The sequence below is a fragment of the Neopsephotus bourkii genome, unplaced genomic scaffold (genome assembly GCF_033783945.1).
Source record: "Neopsephotus bourkii isolate Nb327-2 ecotype Australia unplaced genomic scaffold, CSIRO-AGI_Nbou_v1 NB_1279, whole genome shotgun sequence".
In the NCBI taxonomy this organism is placed as follows: domain Eukaryota; kingdom Metazoa; phylum Chordata; class Aves; order Psittaciformes; family Psittacidae; genus Neopsephotus; species Neopsephotus bourkii.
The window spans coordinates 4,529,695-4,553,128 of record NW_026901764.1 but is presented as its reverse complement, the minus strand read 5'-3'; the positions used below and the strand labels follow the sequence as shown (position 1 = coordinate 4,553,128).

At 38.4% G+C, this 23,434-nt stretch overlaps 1 protein-coding gene across 13 annotated transcripts in view; it reads left to right on the top strand.

The window, feature by feature from the left end:
• Positions 1 to 23,434, top strand: part of TRIP12 (thyroid hormone receptor interactor 12) — an 81,542-nt gene that overhangs the window by 5,292 nt on the left and 52,816 nt on the right. For 10 of the 13 annotated variants that reach the window (XM_061365237.1, XM_061365235.1, XM_061365228.1 and 7 more), the window contains exon 2: positions 22,000 to 22,146. In XM_061365237.1, the coding sequence (XP_061221221.1) occupies positions 22,049 to 22,146 (98 nt within the window). In that variant the 5' untranslated portion in view covers positions 22,000 to 22,048. Of the gene's footprint in view, positions 1 to 3,914; positions 3,997 to 4,022; positions 4,146 to 21,999; positions 22,147 to 23,434 lie in introns of those variants that run through there. The other 3 variants (XM_061365232.1, XM_061365230.1, XM_061365233.1) reach the window with 3 other exon arrangements.

Genomic DNA, 23,434 nt, shown 5'->3' with positions numbered 1-23,434 from the left:
GCTGAGGTCCCTGGTACTTGTTGAACAAGAAGGCTTCTTTAAGATCAGACAGAAAAGATATGTTTCATGTTTATTCTGCTTTCAGAGTAACTTGTTACTGACAAGCCTTTTATTGCATAACGTCCAGATAAATAAACTTAGTGTAAAGAAGGGCAGCTACTTGATAGACTGTTGTAAAGGTGGAAATGAAAGACTACAGATGTTTGTTTTCTGATGTATGTGTTATTTGGGGGCAAAGTTGTTAAACTTTCAGAAGATTGTTGAGTAGTGAAAGGGGCTTAGGCTCAATGTTAGCAATGTGCATCTCCTTCATATTTGTGACTGATGTGTAAAGCATGGTTAATATCAATTGTTATTAACGCAGAGCAATAACTGCAATGAAGAATTTTTACTTTGATTTTAGGGGTAGCTCCCAAGGGCAAAACCACTAGGAAAAAGAGGCCTGGGACAAACTGTCACAGGTCATCTAGTACATACTTCCCAAGATGGCTAGGTCCTGTCTTATGCTATTATTGCTTTTAGAAAACATGTGTGCTGTCTTGTTCTCCCTCATATTTCTCCATGTCTGACTTCTGCCTTCTTTGCCTTCCTACAAGCTTGTTGTGGTTTGTCTTACCCACTCCTGAGTAGATGAAATGATCCCTTTGTACTGCAGGGCTTATGTGCTTAAAGTCTGTTCTGTACCTCCTGCCTTGGTCCAGGACTGCTTACATGTAAAAGTAGAAGTACAGGTAAATAAATACGGAAATCAAAAAACCACTCTTAAATTATTTTTGTTTAGGAGCAATATGAATGAGTTGAGGCACCAACAAAGGAATGATCTAAACAATGCATTGTAACACTGATGATGGTGGACTTCAACATTCTCCATACCCCCTCTCTCTCTTCTCCGCCCCCTTCAAAAGAAGAGAAAAACTGCACACACGTGGCCCACCACCAACTATAAGGGAACTTTAATTCAATGTCCTTGATGCTTGCTGTAACTTCTGGAGTTAGTGAGAAGAAGCTGTTTTTACGTTTATATATCTTTGTGGGTTATGAATCTGTGGTAGATGTCTTCTTCTAGCCCTGATGTTAACCACATCTTAAAAAAAATCATCTTGTCCAAAAATAGATATCCATGTTAATAATGTTCTGTGTCTTCTAACGTCAAACCCATTATGAAATTAGTTTATTTAGTATAGAAAGTGTCCCTTCCTGGAAGGTGTGTACAGTGTAACTGAACCGTCTGATCACAGGTGAGATGTGGCTATGCATTTAAAGAGAACTAATGAAGAAAGTAACTGAAGGTGCATATTAATAAGCTGTATACTGAATGCGGACTTGGAACTCTGCCTTCATTAGAGAGTGAATGTTTTCCTCTTTATTTTGAGGATATACTTAGTTTTAATGAAGTAACTGACTGGGAGCTGTAATTTCTCTTCAAAACTTCATGTGTTTTGACTTCTGCAGTTGTTTCAGGTATAATAGCTTGATGAATTCATCGTAAGGTTTAGGGGAAGGTGGGAAATTGATAACTTGAATTACAGCACTCAGACAGTCTTGGTCTGTGTGAATTAAGCCTGAGTGAATAGCACCTGAGAAGAAGCTCTTGTAGGTAGGTTTCATATCTTTAAGGTAATACCAGTAATCAAAATAAATGAGTTCAGGTAATGGAAAGTGCAAGAACACTGTTGGTATATGTAAAAATGCAACTTCAGCTGAAGTTAGTAAAAAAGTTTCTGGAGAAAATATCATTTCAACTGAACCTTGGACAGTGATGGAAACAGCATAACTTTGGCTAACTTTAAACCAGGATTCCAAGGGTTAAGTTGTGCTTAGTCTATCCAACAATGTTTTTTGTGTTTATGTAATAACAGTACATGCTGCCACATTTTTCTCTGATGCTGTTCTGCCTGATTTATTTAGTGGATAACTTTCTGCAATAAAACACTGTTAATAAAAATGAAGACCTGCATTATGCCATAAGATTATGGATTAAAGAAGTTTCATTCCCACACTCAGTTACAAAAAGCCTGGCAGAAGAACAGATGTGTTTCTTTGTAAAAAATAAACATAGAAAATAAGCTTTCTTCAAATTTCCTATATGACAGCTTTTAAGTTGATACAGTTCTGCTGCATGTTTGTAGTCTTGCAACTGAATGTAGCTATGTTTTATACTAGACTGTCAACAGGACGCCAGCTCAAAACTTTCATCAGCACTTTGTAACTACGATTGGAAGAAGCATTTGTTACGAGAAATGCTGTTGCCTGCCTCAGTCTGCATGTTGAAGTACTTCATGGTGAGAGTGGAAACTGAGTGTTCTTCAGGTTAACTGTGAAGAAGAAAGATGGGTTTTGTGGAATTTAGTGTGTGAAGAAACAGTGCTGCTTAAATCATAGAATCATAGAATAGTTAGGGTTGGAAAAGGCCTTAAGATCATCTAGTTCCAACCCCCCTGCCATGGGCAGGGACACCTCACACTAAACCATGTCACCCAAGGCTCTGTCCAACGTGGCCTTGAACACTGTCAGGGATGGAGCATTCACAACTTCCTTGGGAAACCTGTTCCTCACCACCCTTACAGTAAAGAACTTCCTCATTATATCCAAACTAAAATGCCTTCCACTAATGTTTAAGTTCTTGAGCACTATGGTCACAGTGTTAAAGTTGTTGGTTTTTTTTTTTTTCTTAGTAGTTTAGGGGTTTATGAAATACTCCCAAAATTAAACTGGAGTCAGAACAGAAAGGGCACTGAAGATTTTGATTTAACTGTGCTGTATGCAGAGGAACTTAAGTAAGATAGATCCTGAGAACTGTGTTTGGAAACTTGAGGTAAATACAAATGTAGTGATGAGTTAATTTTTGAGAGCACACTTAAAGTAAATGTAAAGTTGCCTACGAGACTTCACTGAAGTGACTTTCAAAGTAATCTCAATCTGTCACTTTAAAAATACAAAGCAATGAACACACTTCTTGCTATACTTCATTGCTCCCAGAGGTTGTCTAGAGTAAAGTAAATTCCCTGGGAGTATCAGGTTTTTTTCTGTCACAGACTTAGTCAAAACCTGAAAACTCTTATTGTGGTTTTAAATAGATTCCTGTTGGGTAACTTAATGTCAGTAGAAAAAATGTGATGTAGTTCTATTATCTGTTTTTCAAAACTCTATATATAAATGTTCAGGTGAAGTCTGAGTTTCTGTGTGACTGAGATCTCTATTGGATTGAGATCTTGCATTTAAATTCTAACTCTGCTTCCTGCTGTCAACAGCTGTAGTGTCACCAGAAATACTTTGTCAACTCCTTCAACCTGTTCTTCAGCCCTCTGTTCTAACCTATTGTTTGTGATCTGTTTCGTTGTTGCTATTTCAAGGCAGCTTAGATCTCACTTGTACTACTAATGCAGTTAAATTCATCATTTTATTTTTCTTTTTAGTGGTGTGGGAGCATTTTAAAAAACTTGCTCAGAAGTAAGCCAAGTAGTAGGCTGCTGTGCATCACAGAATTGCATATGTGTTTGCTTCTAAAAGCTGTAAGCCTTCATCTAGGAAGTGGTTTCTTCCTTAGAGTTTTTTAGATTTTTCAGTGGGTTTTTTTTATTCGGCAAAGTTATGTTGGGCTGTTTGTAAAGTCTGCTTGGTAAGATGGTACATCAAAACTTGATAGCAGGTGGTATTATTAGTTGACCTAACAACATAGAGTAGTATTTTGACTTCCTATGTTCTGTAATGCATCTTTGAAAGTTGTTAATAACTCAATTATAGAATCTCTTGTGTTGTTCTTTTGTAGAATTCCTGTGTTTTGTTCACTATTTCTACATGGAGCTATTAATAAAAAAAAAAAAAAAAAAAAGGAGTAACTGGTTTGGTTTCCTGAATGTATTAACTCTGGATATCCCCCCCCCCCCGTGAGATATCAAACGTGAACATATGGAGACAGAGTGACACAGCAAGAGAGGATCAAGCTGGATAAACAACCTCTGCATAGAATAACACTGTCCAAAAGAGTGGTGTGTGGTTTGTGGTTTCTTATTTTTAAATCCTAGAACTTACTGTGTATTGCAATAACTTGCTTTAAGGAGAGCTATCTTCTGCCTCCACTCCTCCTCCTCAGCAGAATGTGTGGGGACAAGTTTTGTTTCCTTAGTCACAGTAAAGTTTCAGTGGTAGGTACCATGGGACAGGATAAGAACAGTTTAACAAACTGCAGATAATACTGGTTTGCTTCTTTGCAGTGTTTTGTCTGAGTTTACCTTCTGGGAAAGAATGGGTGTTATGATAGTAAGAATGGTGTTCTGGTTACTTCCTTTTCGAAAAGAACAAAGTGGATGTACTTGCTTTTTCTAGCAGCTGAGCATTTAAATACTTTTCATACTCGGGTGTCTCAGTCATGAGCATCTCATCTCTGGGACTGGCCTAGTAGAACAACAGAACTTGTTCTTTGTTGGTTCTCTGTGAGGACAGTGAAGAACTACTGTCTAGGAATAAGCTTAGTAAGAGACCTTATAATTTCAAAAGTGTAATCTTGTTAATATTGCTGGTATATCCCTTGATATATCTAACTTGCAGCTGTCTAAAAAGCAACTAAGTGCATGCATTGGTTTTAGTTTCATACTTGCGTTTTGATTCTTCAGTCCTCCTGAGATATTTTCAGCATGTTGTTTCTGGAAATTTGGGATAATCTAATTTCCAGCCTGAAAGTTTGTCATAACTGTTTTGCCTGTTAACTGTATCAAGGCTATCCTCTTATTTGAAGTACTTTTCTTGGTATTTTATTCTTGGCACTTAAAGCATTTATAACCTTGTTGCCAGGCTAAATAATACAGGTTTTGTTGTTATCTCCTGTAAGAGCACTCTTACGTACTTTAAACTGGAATTCATCTCTCTTGACCAAGGCCAACTGTGATGGGGTAGAGTATTCCAGATAAATGCTTTTTGTACAAAAGCACTGGGGAATTCTCATTTACTCTGTAAATGGTACATCTACATGAGCATTGGTTCCTCTTCCACTTCCCCTCACTTCACCCTCCCCTGCCCCCTTCCCATCCAGTATCATTCTGTGAGTAACTGGAGCATGTAGTCACTAATGCGTATGTCAGGTCACAAGCTTGGCTTATAGTAAAACTCGGATTTAGTGCTGATGGATAGGATTTCCATGGTGCTTGGTGTTATTGTACTTTATAGCATTGCAAGTGTCTCATTGGAATAATTCACTGTTCTGTATTTTGAACGCTTTTTTTTTTTTTATGTTGGGGGAGGGAAGGAGGAGAGGAAAGGTAACTTGCAAGTTTTGATAGTTTTGGGAAAAAAACTGGGAATTTTGAGGGAACAGCTCTGGCTTTAGGTAACCATATTACCTGTGTAGTTATATTGAAATAAGCAAGGCTGTAATAAACAATAAAGCTGTAACAACAATAAATTTCATAGTTTCCTCCTATGGATAGCAGTCTGTTTATCATTATAAATACTGTTTGCTACACTCATACAATGATGTATTCTATTTGAATGCTACTTAACAGAAGTTGGTTAAGTGGTTTTGGATTTAACAAAACAGAAACCAAATAATGAGTTCCTTCTTTTCTGTAATCCTGGAAGTAGTACCCAAGTGTCTAGTTTTGCTGTCCTGTACTGGTGTCCTGTTATTTACTGAATGAGGATTTCAAGATTTAATTCCATCACAAATTTAGTATTGCCTGTCTTCAGGTGTTACAAATGTATATGGGTTAAGTGCCCGTAGCTTACAAAACTGTCATTTCCATCCATTTTTCTCAACATCGGGCCTCTGATTGCACATTCACTGTAGCTGTGTATATTTTAAGTCCAGCTATGTATAAAAGATAGAAGTACTTAGACAAAAATATTCTTGTTGTAGTTGTTTGCTGTAACACAGTTTTGAAACTGACAGGTAGGAGGCTGTAGTTTAGTAGTCCTCATCAGAGTACTTGTGTTCTTTTGTGAAACTCCAGTTCAATGAGAATATCTATGTACAGAAGTTCATAAAGTAAACAAATACAATTTCATGGCACTATTGACATGGTGAAAGAAAGCAGGTTGTCCTGTGAGAAGTGTTTGAAAGAAGCAGTCTTTAATATTAGTTTGTCAGGAAAGGACATACTCCTGGAAATGCTGTCAGCACTAATGGGATCTCTTTTTTTAAATAGTAGTTTGTTTTTTAATTGTTTGGGGTTTTTTGTAAAGCAGAGGGACAGTGGTTCCTTACTGTGTTTTTGGGTCATTTTAGATTGGAGTCCTTTAAATGCCAGGCTTTTAGCCCAAAATATGTGGTTGCTAGCTAAAGGCTAACAGGAGGAGAAAAAACAAAGCTTGAAGGTATGTAGAAGGTTTTATACCACTGACTCTAGCTGTTTTGTCATGAAGGTTGTAGCTATACCATGAAAGGTGGTTGTTCCCCTTGGGATCTCTGTACTTAGTTCTCTTAAATGAAGGTGTTCTAAAGTTGTTAACCTGCTGCTTAAGCTTAGAGCAGCTCAGGCAAGGAATTTAAGGACCTGGAGTTTTGTGCCCACTGAGTCATGAAAGCTGTTCAGAAATAAGAGTGTGACAAGTACAGAAGATGAGAAACTACTGTATTTCCTCTGATTTTCAGATAGCTTGTGTAAAACATAGCTGAGTTGGGGCTTGTAAGCCACTGCATTTGCTTTATGTATATTATTTAACTTGTTTAAAAAGCTTACTTCAGAAGGGTTTGGTCTTTCTGTTAACAATATCAAAATAAGAAGGTAACAAGTGGAAATCCAGACCTGTGCCAGCTAGAAGCCGAAGCCTAACCTATAGCAGGATGTAGTGGTTTAAATATCTCAGTTTAGTTAAGGTGCATCCTGAATCGAGGTAGTTTGTAATTACTTAACAGGATTCCAGGTTATTGCTACAAACTAGAGTTGTGTGTACTTTTGGTGTGTTTGCTGTGTTGCTGGGAAGGTTGGTGGCCCAGCTTTGAGGTGGGAATAATTTAAAAATACGTTATTTGTGACTTGCTGGCTGTCGTCTAAGCTGCGTTCTTCATATTTGCATAGATGAGATTATCATTTGTGGTGGAGAAGCTGATGTAATTTCTGGTTGCTTCAGCAGAATTTGAAGGCTTTTACTGGTGACAGTGGTAGCTTAAAGTATCAGGTTTTAAATTGTCTATATAAACTTGTACAGGTACAATCAATGGTTTTTTTTTTTACTAACTCATGATGTTCAGTGTGCTGACTTAAGCAAAAATGGTCTGCCCAGGCATTAGAGTAAAACTAAGAATTGTACTCTATTCCTGTACTCTCTGAGGTTTTTGTGTAAGTAGAGGGATTTGAAATAATGACATACTCAAAGGTAGGAACTTTGCGTAAATATGTATAGTAGTTGGAAGCTACCTTCTATGAAGTGCACAAGATTTCTACTTAGTTTATGGATTAGAGGAACTAAATTTCCTTTCTAATTTATTTAGATGACCACACTCACTAGGAAGTCTCCCAAGAAATGTAGTTGGGTTTTTAGCTTACATCAGTGTTGTGGCACTCTTTGAAAGATAGGGTAGAGTTCAGCTGAGAAACTGTGTAGTGCAGGCTAATAGCTCTAATGCCTTGAAGTCTGTCTTGTTTAGGTTTTCTGTCCTTAGTCTGCACTGTAACTGTAGTGCAAGTTAAATCCTGTCGAAGAGTAAAAGGAAGTGTAATCACTATTAAGCTTTTAGAAATAATGGAGTTATACAAAAAAAGTGTTTGGCTCAATGTCTGTCATACTTGAATATGTGCAGGATATTTATGCTGACTTTTTAATTAGAAAAGTATCCATTATGAAATGCACAATACTATACTGCATCCAGAATGTTTTTCTTGAAAGTGAAAAAAGCACCACTGAAACTTGTAGACTCTAATCATGCAGCCATTCAATGCAATAAATATTTTTATATTAGTATATGCCACTGGCACATGCTGTACTTGGTAGGGTGAGACTGTTCATTTGAAAGTCCAATGTTAGAAGCTTTGTCCTCTCTAATTAGTCAAAATAGACATTTAATAGGAAATAGTTGAGGCTATTTCTTAATAGTTAGTGCCAGTTTGGTGAGCAGTGGTTTCATTACCATTCAGATCTGTGGAGGAAATTGCGGGACAGATCAGGCTGTTTTCAAATTGCAGTACGCAGTATCTGTCCCAAAACTGTTCTGCCAGAGGAGCCTTTAAATACAAAGAAAACATACTAATAAAGATTGAAAAGCATAGAAGAAAGACCCAAGGTTAGTATAATTAATTTGGCATTTTTGGTAGCTGATAGAGGTTGGAGGTGGTAGGAAATAATTGATGGGAGAAAAGTTGTCAAAGACCTGACGTGAGGAAATAGAAATAGTAAAGATACTACTAGAACACTTCATTGCTCATTAATCCTATGTGGGGTGGGGATGTGCATGCTCCTAGCTGAGTATCTTTCATTAGCAAAACAGATGTAGGATTAAGAGAGGCTTCAGTTTTTCTGAAGTACCTACATTTTGCGTTTAGTATAAGATACTGTGCAGAGGGGAGGGAAGGAAGAAACTGTGCTCATTTATGGGCCTACAGTTATTTTTCATCTTCCTTCACAAGCCTGTCTGTGTCATATTCTTTCCTTAATCTTTCCTTCAAGCCACTCCATTCCCTGTGTGGTTTTTACTGAAGTGTTATAAAGTGAGTTGTTCTATCTTGCATCATGATGAATATGCCTTTTGCAGTTAAATATTCTTTTGTTTCTCTTGTCTCTTTTACTCGTGCATTTTATTAAATGGCTTAAAAGACATAGTAATGAGGATACCATCTGGAATAGTTCTGAAGATACACGAAAGCCTTGTGGATATTTTTTAGAGAGAAAAAAACAAACCAAACACCCCCCCCCCCCCCCAAACCCCAAACACCAGAAAGACAAGATGATGTCTTGCATGGGAGTTAAGTGAAGTTTACTTCCAATTCTATTTTGTCTTGATGGTATGGGATTGTTTTCTTTTTTGCAAAAATTTGCTTTCAGGAGTGTAGCAAGATGGATGCATAGCCTTGCTCCAGGGTATACTGTTGCTGATTTTTGCACGAAGCACCTAAAAGAAACTCTTCCCCTTTTCCCTGTTCCTTGTCATGTTCTGTTCCAATCCTAGGCAAGGCCAGAATCAGTATGTGTTGTTTGGGGGCAGTAGGTTGTAGGTTTACTTGTAAGGCACAGTTACGCATTATTGTAGGATAAAAGGTCACTTTTATAGGAGGCAACCTTTGAGTATTCTGATTGGATCACAGAGCAAATTGCAAGAGCAAAGGCTTATCAAATCAGCTGTTATAATATCTAGTTATTAAATAATAATTTTGGTCCTAAGGTCAAGTTGTAGAAAGCTTCAAGCTCTGCTTGTTCTTTACAAGTATCTTGGAACTGTGGCAAAACTTTGTTCTTCTGATTAGTTTTCTGAATTACTGGTAGTCTGTGAATCCTTACAGTGTATTAAGGAGCAGCAGTTCAGCTGGGAGGTAACAAATTTAGGCAGCATCTGTTGGAGCATCTTGCCAGGAAGTAAGTAGCCTTTCTTTCAGTCTGAAGTGATTGACATCAGCAAAGGCTTTAGGACAACTGGGCCATGCTGTGACCCTGAGGAAAAGTACCTTATTAGTGTAAATATGTTCATCTATAATGAACTATAAAATATGTGTATAGTTACAGTTGTTCCCTATGTAAAGAAAATGTGTGGGTAGCTTGGGAGAGAAGAGGTAAAAATCATTGGTGAGGTAAGGGTGAGGAAAGGGCTAGTGGTACTTGCACATGTGGGAAGGGAAAGAGGAGCTTGTAATAGATGCTTTTTTTGTCGGTACTAAGGTTTTGTGATGGCGAGTTCTTGTCTAGCTTAAAATTAAAGCTAAGTCTGGTATCCTTCTAAAAAGCATTTGAAAGACCTCTAATACTTAAATTTGCTTAAGTTCAGTATCTTAATGCTCTGCATTCAGGTTCTTGGAGCATTGATTTGCTGATCACATACTTATTAATCTTCATGTGCAGTGCCTCATTCCTACAGACTTCTTTTATTTGTAGAGTACTGAAAACATGCGTATGTGTGTAGTAGACAATCTCCTCAATAAAGTATACCATAAAGTTTAATTCCTTCATAAAGCTTGGAATATTCTGGCTTTTGATAGCTTCTTCCATGACTGTAAGGATTGGAACCTTCCTGAAGTGCAGTTCTGGAGGCCAATATTGTATGTTCTGTGTGGTTACCATGAAACAATAGCTCTGAGCACTGTGCGAGTTCTGATCCTATCAATGATAGGATCAGCTTAAAGACAGATTAATCCTTAGTGTTTAACAGGTGCTTCTTTCAGTGTGACTTCCTTTATTCAGCTTTACAGAGAACTTCTGTTTCTTTAAACTGATATTTGGTAGGTGGTTTGGTACGTGTTTTCATACAAGGTAAATGTCTTTGTGCCTGTGTCAGTGGTTTGGTATGTGTGTCGGAGCTTGCTCTTATTACATCAGTGCAAGGTATAATGTCAATGTCTAAAGTTTTCTTAGATCGAGAAGATGCACCTGTGGCACATGAGCCAGTGGCATTTTGGAATTGAGCACCTACCCAGTTTAGAAACCTTAAATATGATTTAATCCCTTTGTTTGGTGTTGCAGTATCCTTGTGATAGTTAAAGATCTGTATGTAGATGTACTGCTAAGGAAGCCGGAAACTTAACCAGTTTTAATTGGATTTCTTCCTCAACAGCTACAATTAAACTGTTTCCCAGATTGTATCATGTGGCATAGGAATCTTGTTATGCATTAGGCCTATGACCTTTTTTGGATGAAGACTTCATTCAGGATAGCATAACATGCTTGAGACACTGTAGGAAAGGAAGCCTTACAGACATCAGTTTGAGTCAGTGCTAAATACAAGTGATTAAAAAAAACAAGAGAAACTCCTGAGATCCTCCTTATTTGTCCAGACTTCTAAATGATACTCTGAAGGTACAAAAACTTGACATCTGTTCTAGTACAGCTGAAAAGAGATGCGTTCCCCCCTCCTTCCCCTGGAAACATAGGATTGTTTTATTTTTTTATTAAATTTGTTTTTATCTTTAAAGTGTTTCTCTTTAAGCCATGCTAGTATGAGTGATTGAGCTTCTCCACTTTGGGCATTTCTGTATGTAAACTAGCTTCAAGCTGAAGATGAACATTATAAAAATGAAGACTCAATCTCTTCCCTCTACCTTGTTTTCAGGGTGCATTGACATAATGCCCTATAATCTTGGGTTTGTCTGTGGTACTTGTCTAATCCAGTAACTTCTGTAAGGTCTGGTCTCTGAATTTTGTAGTTCTAGTGGCTAATTAAAATGGTTTTGAGTGTGGGTTGTTTTATTTTTTTAAAGCCTCTCTCCTTTTAGTTGTCTAGAAGATTGCAGAGATAATTTTATGCTGATTTAGATGTTGAGTGGCCAAACTGTGTTTTACTAGTCACTGAGCTCACTAGTTCTCTCTGTAATATAAGACAGCTTGGCAGAAGTCGATGAGGAACTTGGCTGCAACGTGGGGCATGTATTGTCTAACAGGCTCTGCAGGTAGGACATGGGTACGTACCGTATCAGTGTTTGTCTTATGCTATTGCACTTTGGTTTTACTTAAGGGCTGTGTGTGCCAGATACAGGTGAACAGCAAGCTGCAGCTAAGACACCATCTTGTGTGCGGGGTTAGAATGGGGAAGAGGCTTGGTGTTGTAGCAATAGATTCTGCATTCAGACTCATAATGCTGAAGTAAATGGAGCTATGCAGCTCAAAAGCAGCTGGGCATTAAGCATTGGGCAGGGCAGACTTGGAGCAGGTGATGATTTTGGGTACTTCTCTGTTCACGAGCATGCCAATACTGAAATTGAGCTTCTAAATTGAAATTTTCACTCACTGCTCAACACTTTTTTTCTTCACTGGTAATAAATGCCCCCTGCCCCAGCTTTGCCATACCTGTTTACTTGGTCGTAATTTGACCATCTACTTACACCTTACTGTCTTTGTTCCTGGTGGTTTCATCCATGTGTACTGCATGAAGAGTTCTGTTCTCATTTGTGTTTTCTCGCAGAAGGTAAAAGCTCCTCATTCAAGTTTTTTCCCCTGTTCTGAAGAAAATGTTCTCCCTTGCACTTGCCAAGGTGGCATGTTTGGTTTTTATGCCGTTAGTGAAAGCTTAAGCCACTATTGCACAGATAGTGAATTTTGTCTCCTACTAAATCAAAGTTTCTAGTGAAGCTGAAAAGAAAGGACAGAGGAGATTTTTACTTGTACTGCTTGTGATGTCTTTTGTTGGGAGTCTGCTAAAACAAAAGAACTCTCATCAATTCACTGGAGCATTCACTACAAATAGAATTTTGTTCAGAACTTGCCCTTTCCCTTGAAGAGATACCAGTTGCTTTTGTTTAATTTAAAAAGGGAAAAAATATTATTTCTGTTGGAACCACAATTGTATTAGCAACAGTTAGGAGAGTTACGTGAGACTCTCCTAGTGTAAATTTGTTCATCTAGCAGTCTGTCAGTAACAGTAATCTTAAAGTTCTTGTAGAAGTGAAGTCAAGCTCTTGCTAGAGAGTCTGATTTGGCAGAGAAATTTTGCTCTTTTTTGCACTCTTCCCTTCCCTTTACCATTGCTGTGCTAAAAGGGAAAAGGAGCTGTCAACAGAAGCAAAAGGTGGCAGCTAATGTTTGCTATGTTTATGTGTGCTAGTTCTCTATGTGGTGTAACAAATCTTTTGTGTTACTGAGATGGCTTAAATATTTCTGGGCTGCTTCTTAAGCTGAGCTGTCACTGGCTGACTTGCAGCTATCCAGTTCAGATTATTCTCTTAATGAATATAGATTGATTCAGAAGTTTCTGGGTTTTAGACTTTTTGTAGTCTTTATATTTGGGTGCTAAAAAAATGTAACTGCTGCAGATTTGCCTGTACTGTAACAGAATTTAATACTTGGCTGGTTAAGAAACCTAACCAAAACAGAGCAGTGAAGACTAAGAAACTACAGGTGTTGTAAACATGAAAATATATTCTTCAATGATTGAATTATGGCGTTCTGCCACCAAGAGAGCATTCTCTCTCTTTATTAATGAATTTAAGTCAAACCATACATTGATGGAAAACTTATACTGAACTAGTTTGAGCATGTTACAATGACATGAAAAGGTAACAAACTTTGTTTACTTAGAGAAGATCAACTTTAATTCTTTAAATTTTTGACAAGGGTAGATTCTTTGATTTAAGTTGTGATGTATCCTTGTAAATAAACGTACTATGAGATTGTTTTGTCTTATAACCTCCATTGCTAAGGCTCTCAAAAATAAGAGGGATAGTTGCTGTTGACAACACATTTATTTCCAAAGTTACAGAATCCTAAAGAGATGGGTTGGAAGGGACATTCAGAGGTCATCTAGTCCAACCCCTCTACAATGAGCAGGAGCATCTTCAACTAGATCAGGTTGCTCAGAACCACAATCTAGTCTGGTCTTAAGTCTCCAGGGATGAGCTGCTTTCTGTGTTTCTTCTCTTTTGTATGAGGATCTGAGTGACACTTCTGTACTTCTGTGAACCAAAATGCAGTTTGAAAGTGGCACAACTTGTAATATTTCTGTCCTTGATGAATGTAAGAAGAAAAACAAAGAAACCCAACCAAACACAGTGTGGTGGCAGAACTGCAGGGGGGTGCTCTCAAAACAAAGTTATATTTTATTTATTCCATGCAACTGCTTTTTTTTCTCAAACTGCGGCTTCAGGTCTTCCAGAGGAAAGGAGTGTAGGAGGTAAAGGCTTTTACAGTTTTAATGTTAGGTAGGCCCCTTTACCAGCTCTCAAGGGTTCAGTTAAACTTTAATCCTGGTTTAATTTCTCAGTGCACTAAAAAGGTGATTCTTTCTTCAGTAATGAAAACTATGGATTTCTGAGCTGGGTGCACTGGTCATGCAAACAGACCTGAGACACCTGAGCTCAACTTTGAATTCTGTATAACTATATGCAAAACACACCATGATCAGTGGGTTGTTTTTGGGTTTTTTTTGTTTTTGTTTTTTGTTTGTTTTGTTTTTGTGGGGTTTTTTTTGTTCCTTTAGGCTGTCGAGATGAACAGGAATATTTTGCTGTGTAACTTATGCCAGGTGCATTTTATTTTTTTAGCTGATTTGTGCCCCCCCTCCCCCCCCCAGTTTTTCTTGGTTCTTGAGATGCTTAGATTCTCATACAGTCAGTTGTACTGGTAGCTGGTTATAAAGCTGTCTGCCAGTGGTGCCTGTTCTTCTCTGTAGTTTGAAATAGTGCTGTTTATGATATTTAATTTTTTGATACAGTCCAGAAGGATTTGCTGGGATTCTGGCTGTGGTGTGTAGACCAATCCACCATTTTCTTTCTAAAACAGTGATGGGTTCCAGGTCTTGGTAATCATTATGGAGCAAGGCTTTAAGCTTCTCCAGGTTGCAGAATAAGTCTTCAGTTTGCTTTTCCATATCAGGCCCAGCAAAAAGTCTCTCCAGTCTCAGACTTCAACTGTCCTCCTTGAAGCAGGGGAGGCTCTTAAGCTTTTGCAACTCAGAATGTCTTCCCACTGTCACAAATCTGTTCTTACCAACAGTGGAGCATGTGATAGCATGTGTTTAGATTTTTTTTTCCTTGAACAGTACTTGACCTCTGACTTCCCCTGACTATGTGTTCTCAAGGTATGGTATCTTTTGCACAACTATTTTACAGTCCTTTCACCAGGTAGAAGTCAGTAGGTAAGGGTGCTGTTTTGCTGGCTTGAGGTCATGGCATGTATAACCTGTTGAATCACAGAGTCCTAACCTGGGCATTCTTCTAGTGAGCAGTGTTGTGCATCTTTAAAGAGGCATTTTCAATTTGAGAATATACTGTGAGAACTTGTGAATCTTCAGTTTGAGGCAGTGATAATCTGCCAGTTTGCAGTGTAGCTTCCCCTAATTCTGAACCATGAGATCACAAATGAAGATATTTTTATCTCTTTCCTTTTTCTCTTCCATGCCAGAACTTTCTCTTCCCATTCTTTGTTATTGTAGACATTTATGTATAGATGCAATCTTGAGAACCTTAACATGGCGCTTATATCCTTTCAAGTTCCTACCCATTGGTTTTACCGATTCTGTGAAGGCAGCCTTCTGCATTGCCACTCTCAGCTAGAAGTCTGGGTAAGGTCTAAGCTCTTGAAAGACTGCAAAGGAAAGTTGACTTCTTCCTAATGCAAGGCCCAAAAGTTGCCATAATTTTCTGATGACTGTTGTAAAGTCAGTGAGTTGAATAGGGGGTAATGGCTGTTCCTTTACCAATTTACCACTTCCTAGGGAAGTGGTGGAATCACAGTCCCTAGAAGTGTTGTAAACAATAAAAAAGCAGAGCTGAAGCAAGCATGATTGCGTGATGGAGTTGGCAGTCCTGGGGTAATGATTTGACCTGATGGTCTTAAGGGTCTTTTCCAACATAGTTGATTCTGTGATTCCTGTCCTCATAATCTCCCCCTTCCTCTGCCCCCTGTGGAGCTCATAGCTTGAGTGTATTTATAGCCTTACTGGTAATTGAGAAGTAGTTGTCTGCAGTATCCATTATCCATACCTCTTTTAATATACAGGGTGTTTCTGAAATGGTTAAGAAATGCTTCCGCTCTAATGATTCAGAGTAGCAAATTAAAAAGAGCTTCCATTGTGCTAAAGTTTGGTGGTGTGTGTTAGTTTTTTGTTTGTTTTACTGTGGGTTTTTTTGTGAGGGTTTTTTTTGTTTTTGGTGTGAAGTTACACAGTGTAAAAATGGACATGTGAGCTAGCCCTGAGTCTGTAATGTCTTCAGTGACTGGACGTGTTGATATTTACAGCTTACATCCCCATTTTGCTCACTTCCTCACCTTGGTCCAGGTTACTGGATTGTATTTTTGAGGAACTGAAGGGGAGGGAGTGCTTTCTGAGCTATATGGTATAGCAGTTTTTTAGAGTGTTTCTTTTCCTCTCAGAAAGGTTGTCCTTGGGAGTGATGGGGAATGTGTCCTTGCACACCTTTAGATCTACACAGATCTGAGATATTTGGTTATTTTAACTGGTAACTATTGCATAACTACTTACCAGATGTTTGTTGAAAATACTGTTTTCTGATAGTCTGTTAGTGTCTTCTTTGCATGCCTTTGTACCTGGCATGATGTTTCGATATCTTACTTAATTTTTTTTAATAGGGTTTTTTTTTCCTTTCCCCTTTCTTCATGATATCTCTCATGATTCACCTTTTGCCTTTCTGCTCTTGCTCAGAACTCAGTATATCTTGTCATCATGGTTGGAAATTGTAATTTCTCAGCAGAATGAAAGATCTTTAAAGTAATCTGAGTTCTACTTTCAACAAGAGGTTGGACCAGATGATCTCGAGATCCTTTCCAGCCATGGCTTTTTTAACGATTTTAACTCCTGTACTCCAGTTGAACCCTGAATCAAGAAGGCATCTGATCTGAAGAGGAGTTTGCCTCTATACACTGTTAATTTCTGCTTGTTGTCTTATCAATATCTTACTAATGTCTTCTAAGAGAACTGACAAATGTGGTGCAGTTAGAATTGTTTTAAGTTCGTGCTGCAAAAGATACAGGAATCTGTTTCCTTAGCACTTGACATGCTTGTTTTAAGAAGCTTCCTTGATACTTGTCTGTCTTCCCAGCAGTAAGGTAATGTTGGAATACTAGAAGGCTGTAAAATCTTACTTGTCCTGAAGACTTTCTATATGTATTGAATTTGTTCTAGTTAGTTAGTCTGTGCATGTATTTGTGTCTCTATGGTTTGGTTGGTGTGTTGTGTTGAGTTTTTTTTTTTTTCTGTTGTTGTTGTGTGTGTTTGTTTTTGAAGAAGCACTTGTAATTCCTTAAGGCTCAATGCTTTCATTCAGCCGAGTAATCCAGGATTTGCATGAACACAGCCAAAATCCATACATTTTACTGTACAGCGCCTTGCAGCTCATGGGACAATACCTTTTCCCCTTGTCTGTGTGTAGGAATTTGCTGTCAGTAAGAAGGGAGGGATGATAATTTGGGAGATGTCGCAGGAAAGTTTTCTCAGAAATCTTCAGTATGTTGTTCTACCCTAAATTATTCCATGAACTGTTTCTACAAGCAGAAGGGGCATGAGGTAGCTGCACTGAAAATACAGGCTTCTGCCTGCATGAAGCTTTGACATGAAATTTATGTTTGGGGATGAGGACTGCAGTGGTAGAAGTGGGCAGGTGAATAACTGCTGAATTTGGAGAGTACAGTGAGGAAGACTGTTGTGTCAAAGCCGGCTGCATGAGACTGGGTTTAGAGCAACTAACTGGTCTAAAAAGTCATCCTAATATTTGAGTCAAGGTAGAGTAGTAGAAGTAATTGAATGGTTGCAAGTGCTTGCTTGCAAGGCAGGAAAATAAGTGTATATGTTTGCAGGTAAATGAGGAGAACCTTGTGAGCAGTGAGCAAAAATGAGGTGTAGCTATGAGATCAATTTAAAATTAAGTAATATGGGTCCAAACCAATTCAATAGTTACTAAACCATATTCACTAAGTTGTTCAGTTGCAATTATAGTCTCAAATGCATTGTATGTTTATGTATTTAGAATGCTGCTTCTACCTGAACTGACTAGGTTTGTTACAGATAGAGTTGATCAAGTAGATAACTGTTGTTTATATTGAAGGAATATAAGTTTGAAGTCTTAATGTTTTCTGGTAAGTATGCTAAGCTCTGGGTTCTGACTGACAAGGTGTGCAACTTGCTGGAAGAAAATGATCTGAACTTACAAGGCATATAAACATCCTCATCTTTTCCTTCTCCCTCCCTTTTGCCTAATACTGACTGTAGGGTAGTAAGTCTTTGCAATTTTGAGAAGCTGGATTACTGCAGCAGCATAAAGTAAGGCACTGGTTTTGGGGCCAGGATACAAAAGAGAAGTATACTGACTAGTGCACTTAGGTCAGCTCTAAGGTGCTAATGGGTATTAAGAAGTGTTACAGGCAGAGGTTCTAGGCATATCCTTAAACATACAGGAAATTGAAGTGTAAATGCCTAAATGTTTCCTGTGCTACCAAGGCTCTTGCTAAGAACTTAAAAAACCCTTCCAAACACACCCTCCAAACAAAATTCTAGAGCTCATCAATGTAGAGGATGAGGAATGCCCTTTCTTATGAAAAGTTTCAATTCCATTTTTACAGGGGTGTTACTGGTGTGCCTTGTTACACTGTTAGTGGCCCTAGAGCCTATTGGAGTGCTTCAGTTTGCTCACTCTTTTCCTCTCTGTAGCCTACGTAGCAACAGGCTACCTTCCCTTGAAGGAATTCTCTGTGAACGGTAGCAATTTCAGTTAAGTAAAAGCCAATACAGGCTTGTTCTGTAGTTGTCTAGTTCATCTTTTCTCTTTAATGGTGTGGAAAAGTGTCAGGTTTTTTGTATTGGCTTTCCCTGGAGAAGAAAGGTAAAGGCTTCATGGCAAGTTGTCAGGTGGTTTTTGTATTTTGTGTTCCTGTGGTACCTCTCTAAGTAATGTTAGCTATACATTGGCTATAGTGTTTGTAATAGGTCTACAGAAAGGAGCTCTAGTTCCTTTCCTGTACAGTAGCAAAGGGCACTGTTAATGGTAGTTGAAGCATTTATTAAAACTCAAGAATACTATACAACAGATTAACAATTACATGCCAGTGCTGTTAGATATCTTCAGAAGATGTGTATTTATTTGAAATGCTGGCTTTTAGAATTTATCCTCAATCTAAAGAGTCTGCTTATGAAGAGAGCATCTCTGGGCCAGTGCTTTATCACCATTACAGCTGGGGCTATGGAGTTGTGAAACATTAACTTAAATGGCTTGCTTACAAAACTTCATGCTAGAAGAGGACCTGAACTTAAAATTTGCAAACTGCAGAGTCTGTCAACTGAAGCATGGAGGTCTGATGTACAGTTGTAGCGCTTTTTTTTGTTGGGGGAGTGGGGAAAATGCTCACTGTAGTTGAAGAAATTGTCTTAAAATGTGACAGGACTTCACTGGCACGTTCAGCTAATCTACTGGGTTGTGCATCTACTTTGAACTGAGGTATCTAAAGAGGGGGAAGAATAAGCCAGGAGCTGGTAGTAAGGCCTATAGATGGAGGGACAGGTCTGAAAGAGAACAGCTCAAATTCAGGATCCTTGGAGCTCTTGTAGAATGTGTAAAACAGTTGTGACCCACTGAAAAGATGTTTTTCCTACTAGACTAACTGGACACATGGTATTGTATGGCTTTATATACTTGCAGTGAGACTTCAGTTAATATTTTGATGTTAAAGGTCATAGCTGAATCATGAAGCAGCATTATATTGAAAGGCAAACTGGGAGTCATGGTTACACACTGCACAATAAGAAGCAGAGTTGAGAGGTTTCAATAAAGAAGGTAACTCTGGGCATCATCTTGACTTGACTGATGCCTTACAGGATAAACCAAGTTGCCATTCTTCTACACAGCTGAAAATATGACAACACACTGTGCTGAATAACTTCTAAGCACAGAACACTTAAAATGGCTGTATGACGCAGAGATAAACATTAAACTGAAGCTTCTTTAGACAGCACCAGGGTTGCTTGTGTGATGTTTTCTTCAGCCTAACTCTTGTTTGGTGGAGGAGTCCCTGTACTGGCCCTAGGTAGAAAGGCATGTGGCTGATCTAGCAGAGCTGCAGAGTGAGAGCTGATTCTTCTGCAGAATGAAACCTGCTGGAATGCACATTCCTACAGTCAATACAAGGTTATACAATAGGTAATGGCAACCGTTCCAAAGTTTGATAAGAGTACCCCAGCTTCAGTTGGCCTTTGTAGAAGACACTACTCCCTTGTTTCAGAAAATGCACAGAATGTGCCTGCGTGCTGATGCTTATGAAGAGATGGTTTGTTGGTTTGGTTTTTTGGGGGGGGAGGGTGTTTTTTTTGTTTGTTTTTTTTTCCTTTTGTGTTTGAATATAAACGACTAGAGAATGCATAGTAGCATTTGATAGTGTCTGTGACTGACTTCAGCTAGACCCCTTAGGTAGTGTTGGAACCTTGGTCAGCTTTCAGTCTGGTTAATGCTAGGCTTCTTGTCTTGCCATCTGTAGCATACTCTGAAGAGAATGCCACTATTAGTGCTTTCCTCAGCCTGACTGATCTGCCTGCACCAGCAAGCTGTCATAATTTCCAGGTATAGGAGGCTTTTTCTGTTATGCTGTAAATCTTTGTGCTCTAAAGCATCAGAAGTTGTAGACTGAAGGTGTTGTGTTATTGGAAAGCTGGTGGGAATATTTGCTAGGAGTTAGGAGCTACAATAAGAAAAATAGTTGTGAAGAGGGAAAGCTCAGCTTTTGGAGAGTAGCGTTTACAGCTTTCTCAGCTTCCCAGTCATCAAGACTTTTTAGTTGTGAGGTTCATTGAACAACTGTGTTTCGTGGGATTGTGTATTTTGTGCTCCTCTTACATTCTTTCAAGCTTCTAAGCGTAAGGTAAATACAGTGATTTTTGCTTAACTAGTTCTACTTCTGGCTTTTGCTATCTGCTTCTGTGTTGGACCTCTTAATAGGAAGAATATAAGAACTGTCAAAAGATGCTTTTGACTCCTGGGATTAGGATGGGGAGCAATTCTGCCTAAGTTCTGTTCTTTGATTCATGGAGTTTATTTAAAATAATTCTGGCATGCTAACTGGGAACTTTCAGTAGGGGGCTGCATCATTACAGTGTAACAAGACTGGATCTAGCTAGCAGAATCCTGATTACTAACCATGTGTGCTGTGCAGGTGTCTTGATTGTATGTATGTTCCTTTTGGCATCGTACTAGGTATGTGGGGTAATGTTTTGTGTATTACCAATTTATGTCCTGATTTCTTATGGCCTACAGTAAACCAGACTAATTTAGGATGCCTCTCCTCTCCCACCACTCCCTTATGTTCAATTCCATAAGGCTTTTTGAGAGGAATAAATATAGTGAAGTGTTGTCTGGCTTTCCTGACAATGCCAGATCTTCAGAATTGTTTTATTGGAGGCATTTAAATTTGAACTGAGCTGTAGTTACCTGCAGCTGAAATGTTTTAAACTTTTTCCTGGCAGACTCCTTGTTTACTGTGCTACAGATAAAATGAATCAGCATATAGACAATTGTGTGGTCCTGTTGCTATGCTCTCTGTATAGAAACTGCAATTTAGAATAGGATACAAAAGTTATCTTTCCACTGAAGATCTAAGTGAGGTGTGATCCTGAAAGACCTGTTTCTGAGGCGTGCAGTTTGGTATTATGGTAGTCTTCTACAAATAACTACCAAAATAATGTGTAGATGCGTAGCAGTCACAAAGCAATTGCACAATTAGCAATGCAAAGCCATCACATGGATTTTTTTTTTATTATTTTTAAATATGTTCACTCATTAATTCTTCTGTCTCAAATACCTCTTCGCACTAACTAAGCTCTGATGAGCAAGAACTTGCTTGTATAGCTAGGTCTCTTTTCCTGAATTTAACTATATATTTTTACACAAATGGAAGTTGCATAAATCTGCCTAGAGAAAGAAGCTGCTTTAAAAGCAAATTAGTGAAGTTACTTGTGTTATCTTCTGCATACTGCTGTTTATTCTCAAAACTGGCATTGTAATCTCCCACAATAAAATGCTTAAATACTATTGTTTTCTGTCAGGCATTGAGTTTTACTACTTGATGTGTTTTTTACTTAGTGTTGACAAATACAGGTGATCTTAAATTGCATTTGTCTTGTTTCCTTCAAATATAAAAGCCTGCCAGAAAATAAGCATGTCATTATAGAATACCTTGGGTTGCAAGGGACCTTTAAAGGTCATCTAATCCAATGGGTCATCTGTATGGTGTATATATATTGAGAACTGGTTGCTCTGTATTAAGGGTCTGAAGATTCTTGAGAAGGATCTTGGATGTGTCTTTTAATTAAAAATCGTTCAAAGTTTGTTTTTTTTTTTTTTTTTTGGTCTGAATAGCATTTTACATTTGCCTCTTGAGGCGTGGCTGTGAGCTTCATGCCATGTCTTTTATGATTATCTCTCTCTTGTCTTTCAGTGAATGATAGTGTCTAGAAAGGGTATGTCCCTTCAGGAGAGAGGTGCCAATGTCCAACCGGCCTAATAACAATCCAGGGGGGTCACTGCGACGTTCACAGAGGAACACTGCTGGGGCCCAGCCACAAGACGACGCAGTAGGAGGAAGGTATGGCTATTGTCTGTGTGTTAATGTGTAAAAGGAAGGTTGATGTGATTTAATTAGAGAATGTTTTCTATCCTCTATTCCAAGCACTGAAACTTGTTTAAAAACTTCTTGCCCTTGAAATGCTATCTGTACTGTCATTGCATGAGTTGAAGACATAATAAACTTTAAATCATGCAAGTTTAGCTAGAATAGCAGTAGCAGATCTACGGAGAAAAAGTGTAACTGAGCTACATTCCACAGATCACAGGGAGTAGTAAATTCCTTTCTCCTCTTCCTTTCCTGATAACAAAAAAATAAAGGGGGGGGGAGGTGAAAGTCTGATATGTGTCATCTGAGAAGAAAAAAGTTGTGTCCTTGTTAGCGAAGACTGAATAACTGCCACCTCTCTGTTCCCTTGCACTTTATATTAATCCAGGGCAGCTTTAGAATAATTCAGGAACAAAAGGTTTGCCATCCTTTTAATATACTTGTCCTAGTGACCAAGTGGACCAAATTGTATGTTTTCTGTAAGCAATGCCTCTACAATGCAGAACAAAGATGATCCTTGAAACTTTTCTGTGGAAGCTGACTGTATAATTACTGTTGTGTTCTTTAAAGAATTAAGAGTCTTCATCTGACTGGAGCTCATATGGATAGGTCCTCCTTTAATTTTGCTACATTATTAATCTAATGAAAAATGGTTCTAGTACCATGGTAGGAAGCATCTGTTTGTATTCTGCTTCTTCAGAGGTGTTACTGGTGCAGTTGTTTGAATATGTGCATCTTGGGCTTTTTTTTGGGGAGCGCGTTATAAGAGTATTAAAGTACTGCAGGTCAGTGGCACAAAATAGGGTGAAGTTGTTTTTTGGTTTGTTTTTTTTTTTTTTTTGCTATTAAGAAATCAGGCTATAATGAAAATGAATATAAGGTGTATTTCTTACTAATACAAAGTCTGAGAATGAGGTCACTGTGGAATGGGTGAAGGAAGCTAGCTGTTCTTCCAAAGAACCTTGCAGGTCTGCAAAAGGCAGCTTCACTTTTTCTAAACTTACCTACTGCACAAGTGGAAAACCAGGTGATAAACACGAGGCTTCTCTCCTGGGCTTCTGTAGCATAATGAGGAAGTTGCTGCCCTTTGTAGCTGATTATTTTGCAAGCTAGAACTGCCTGTATAGAATACTCCTTTAACTGAGACATGTTGACATGGTGAACCCTTCATTCCATTCTGTCCATTCTGTATTATCTCTACATCTGAATGCGTGTTTAAGTTGAATATTGCCCTACGAGCTCTTTCCTTTTACACTGACTT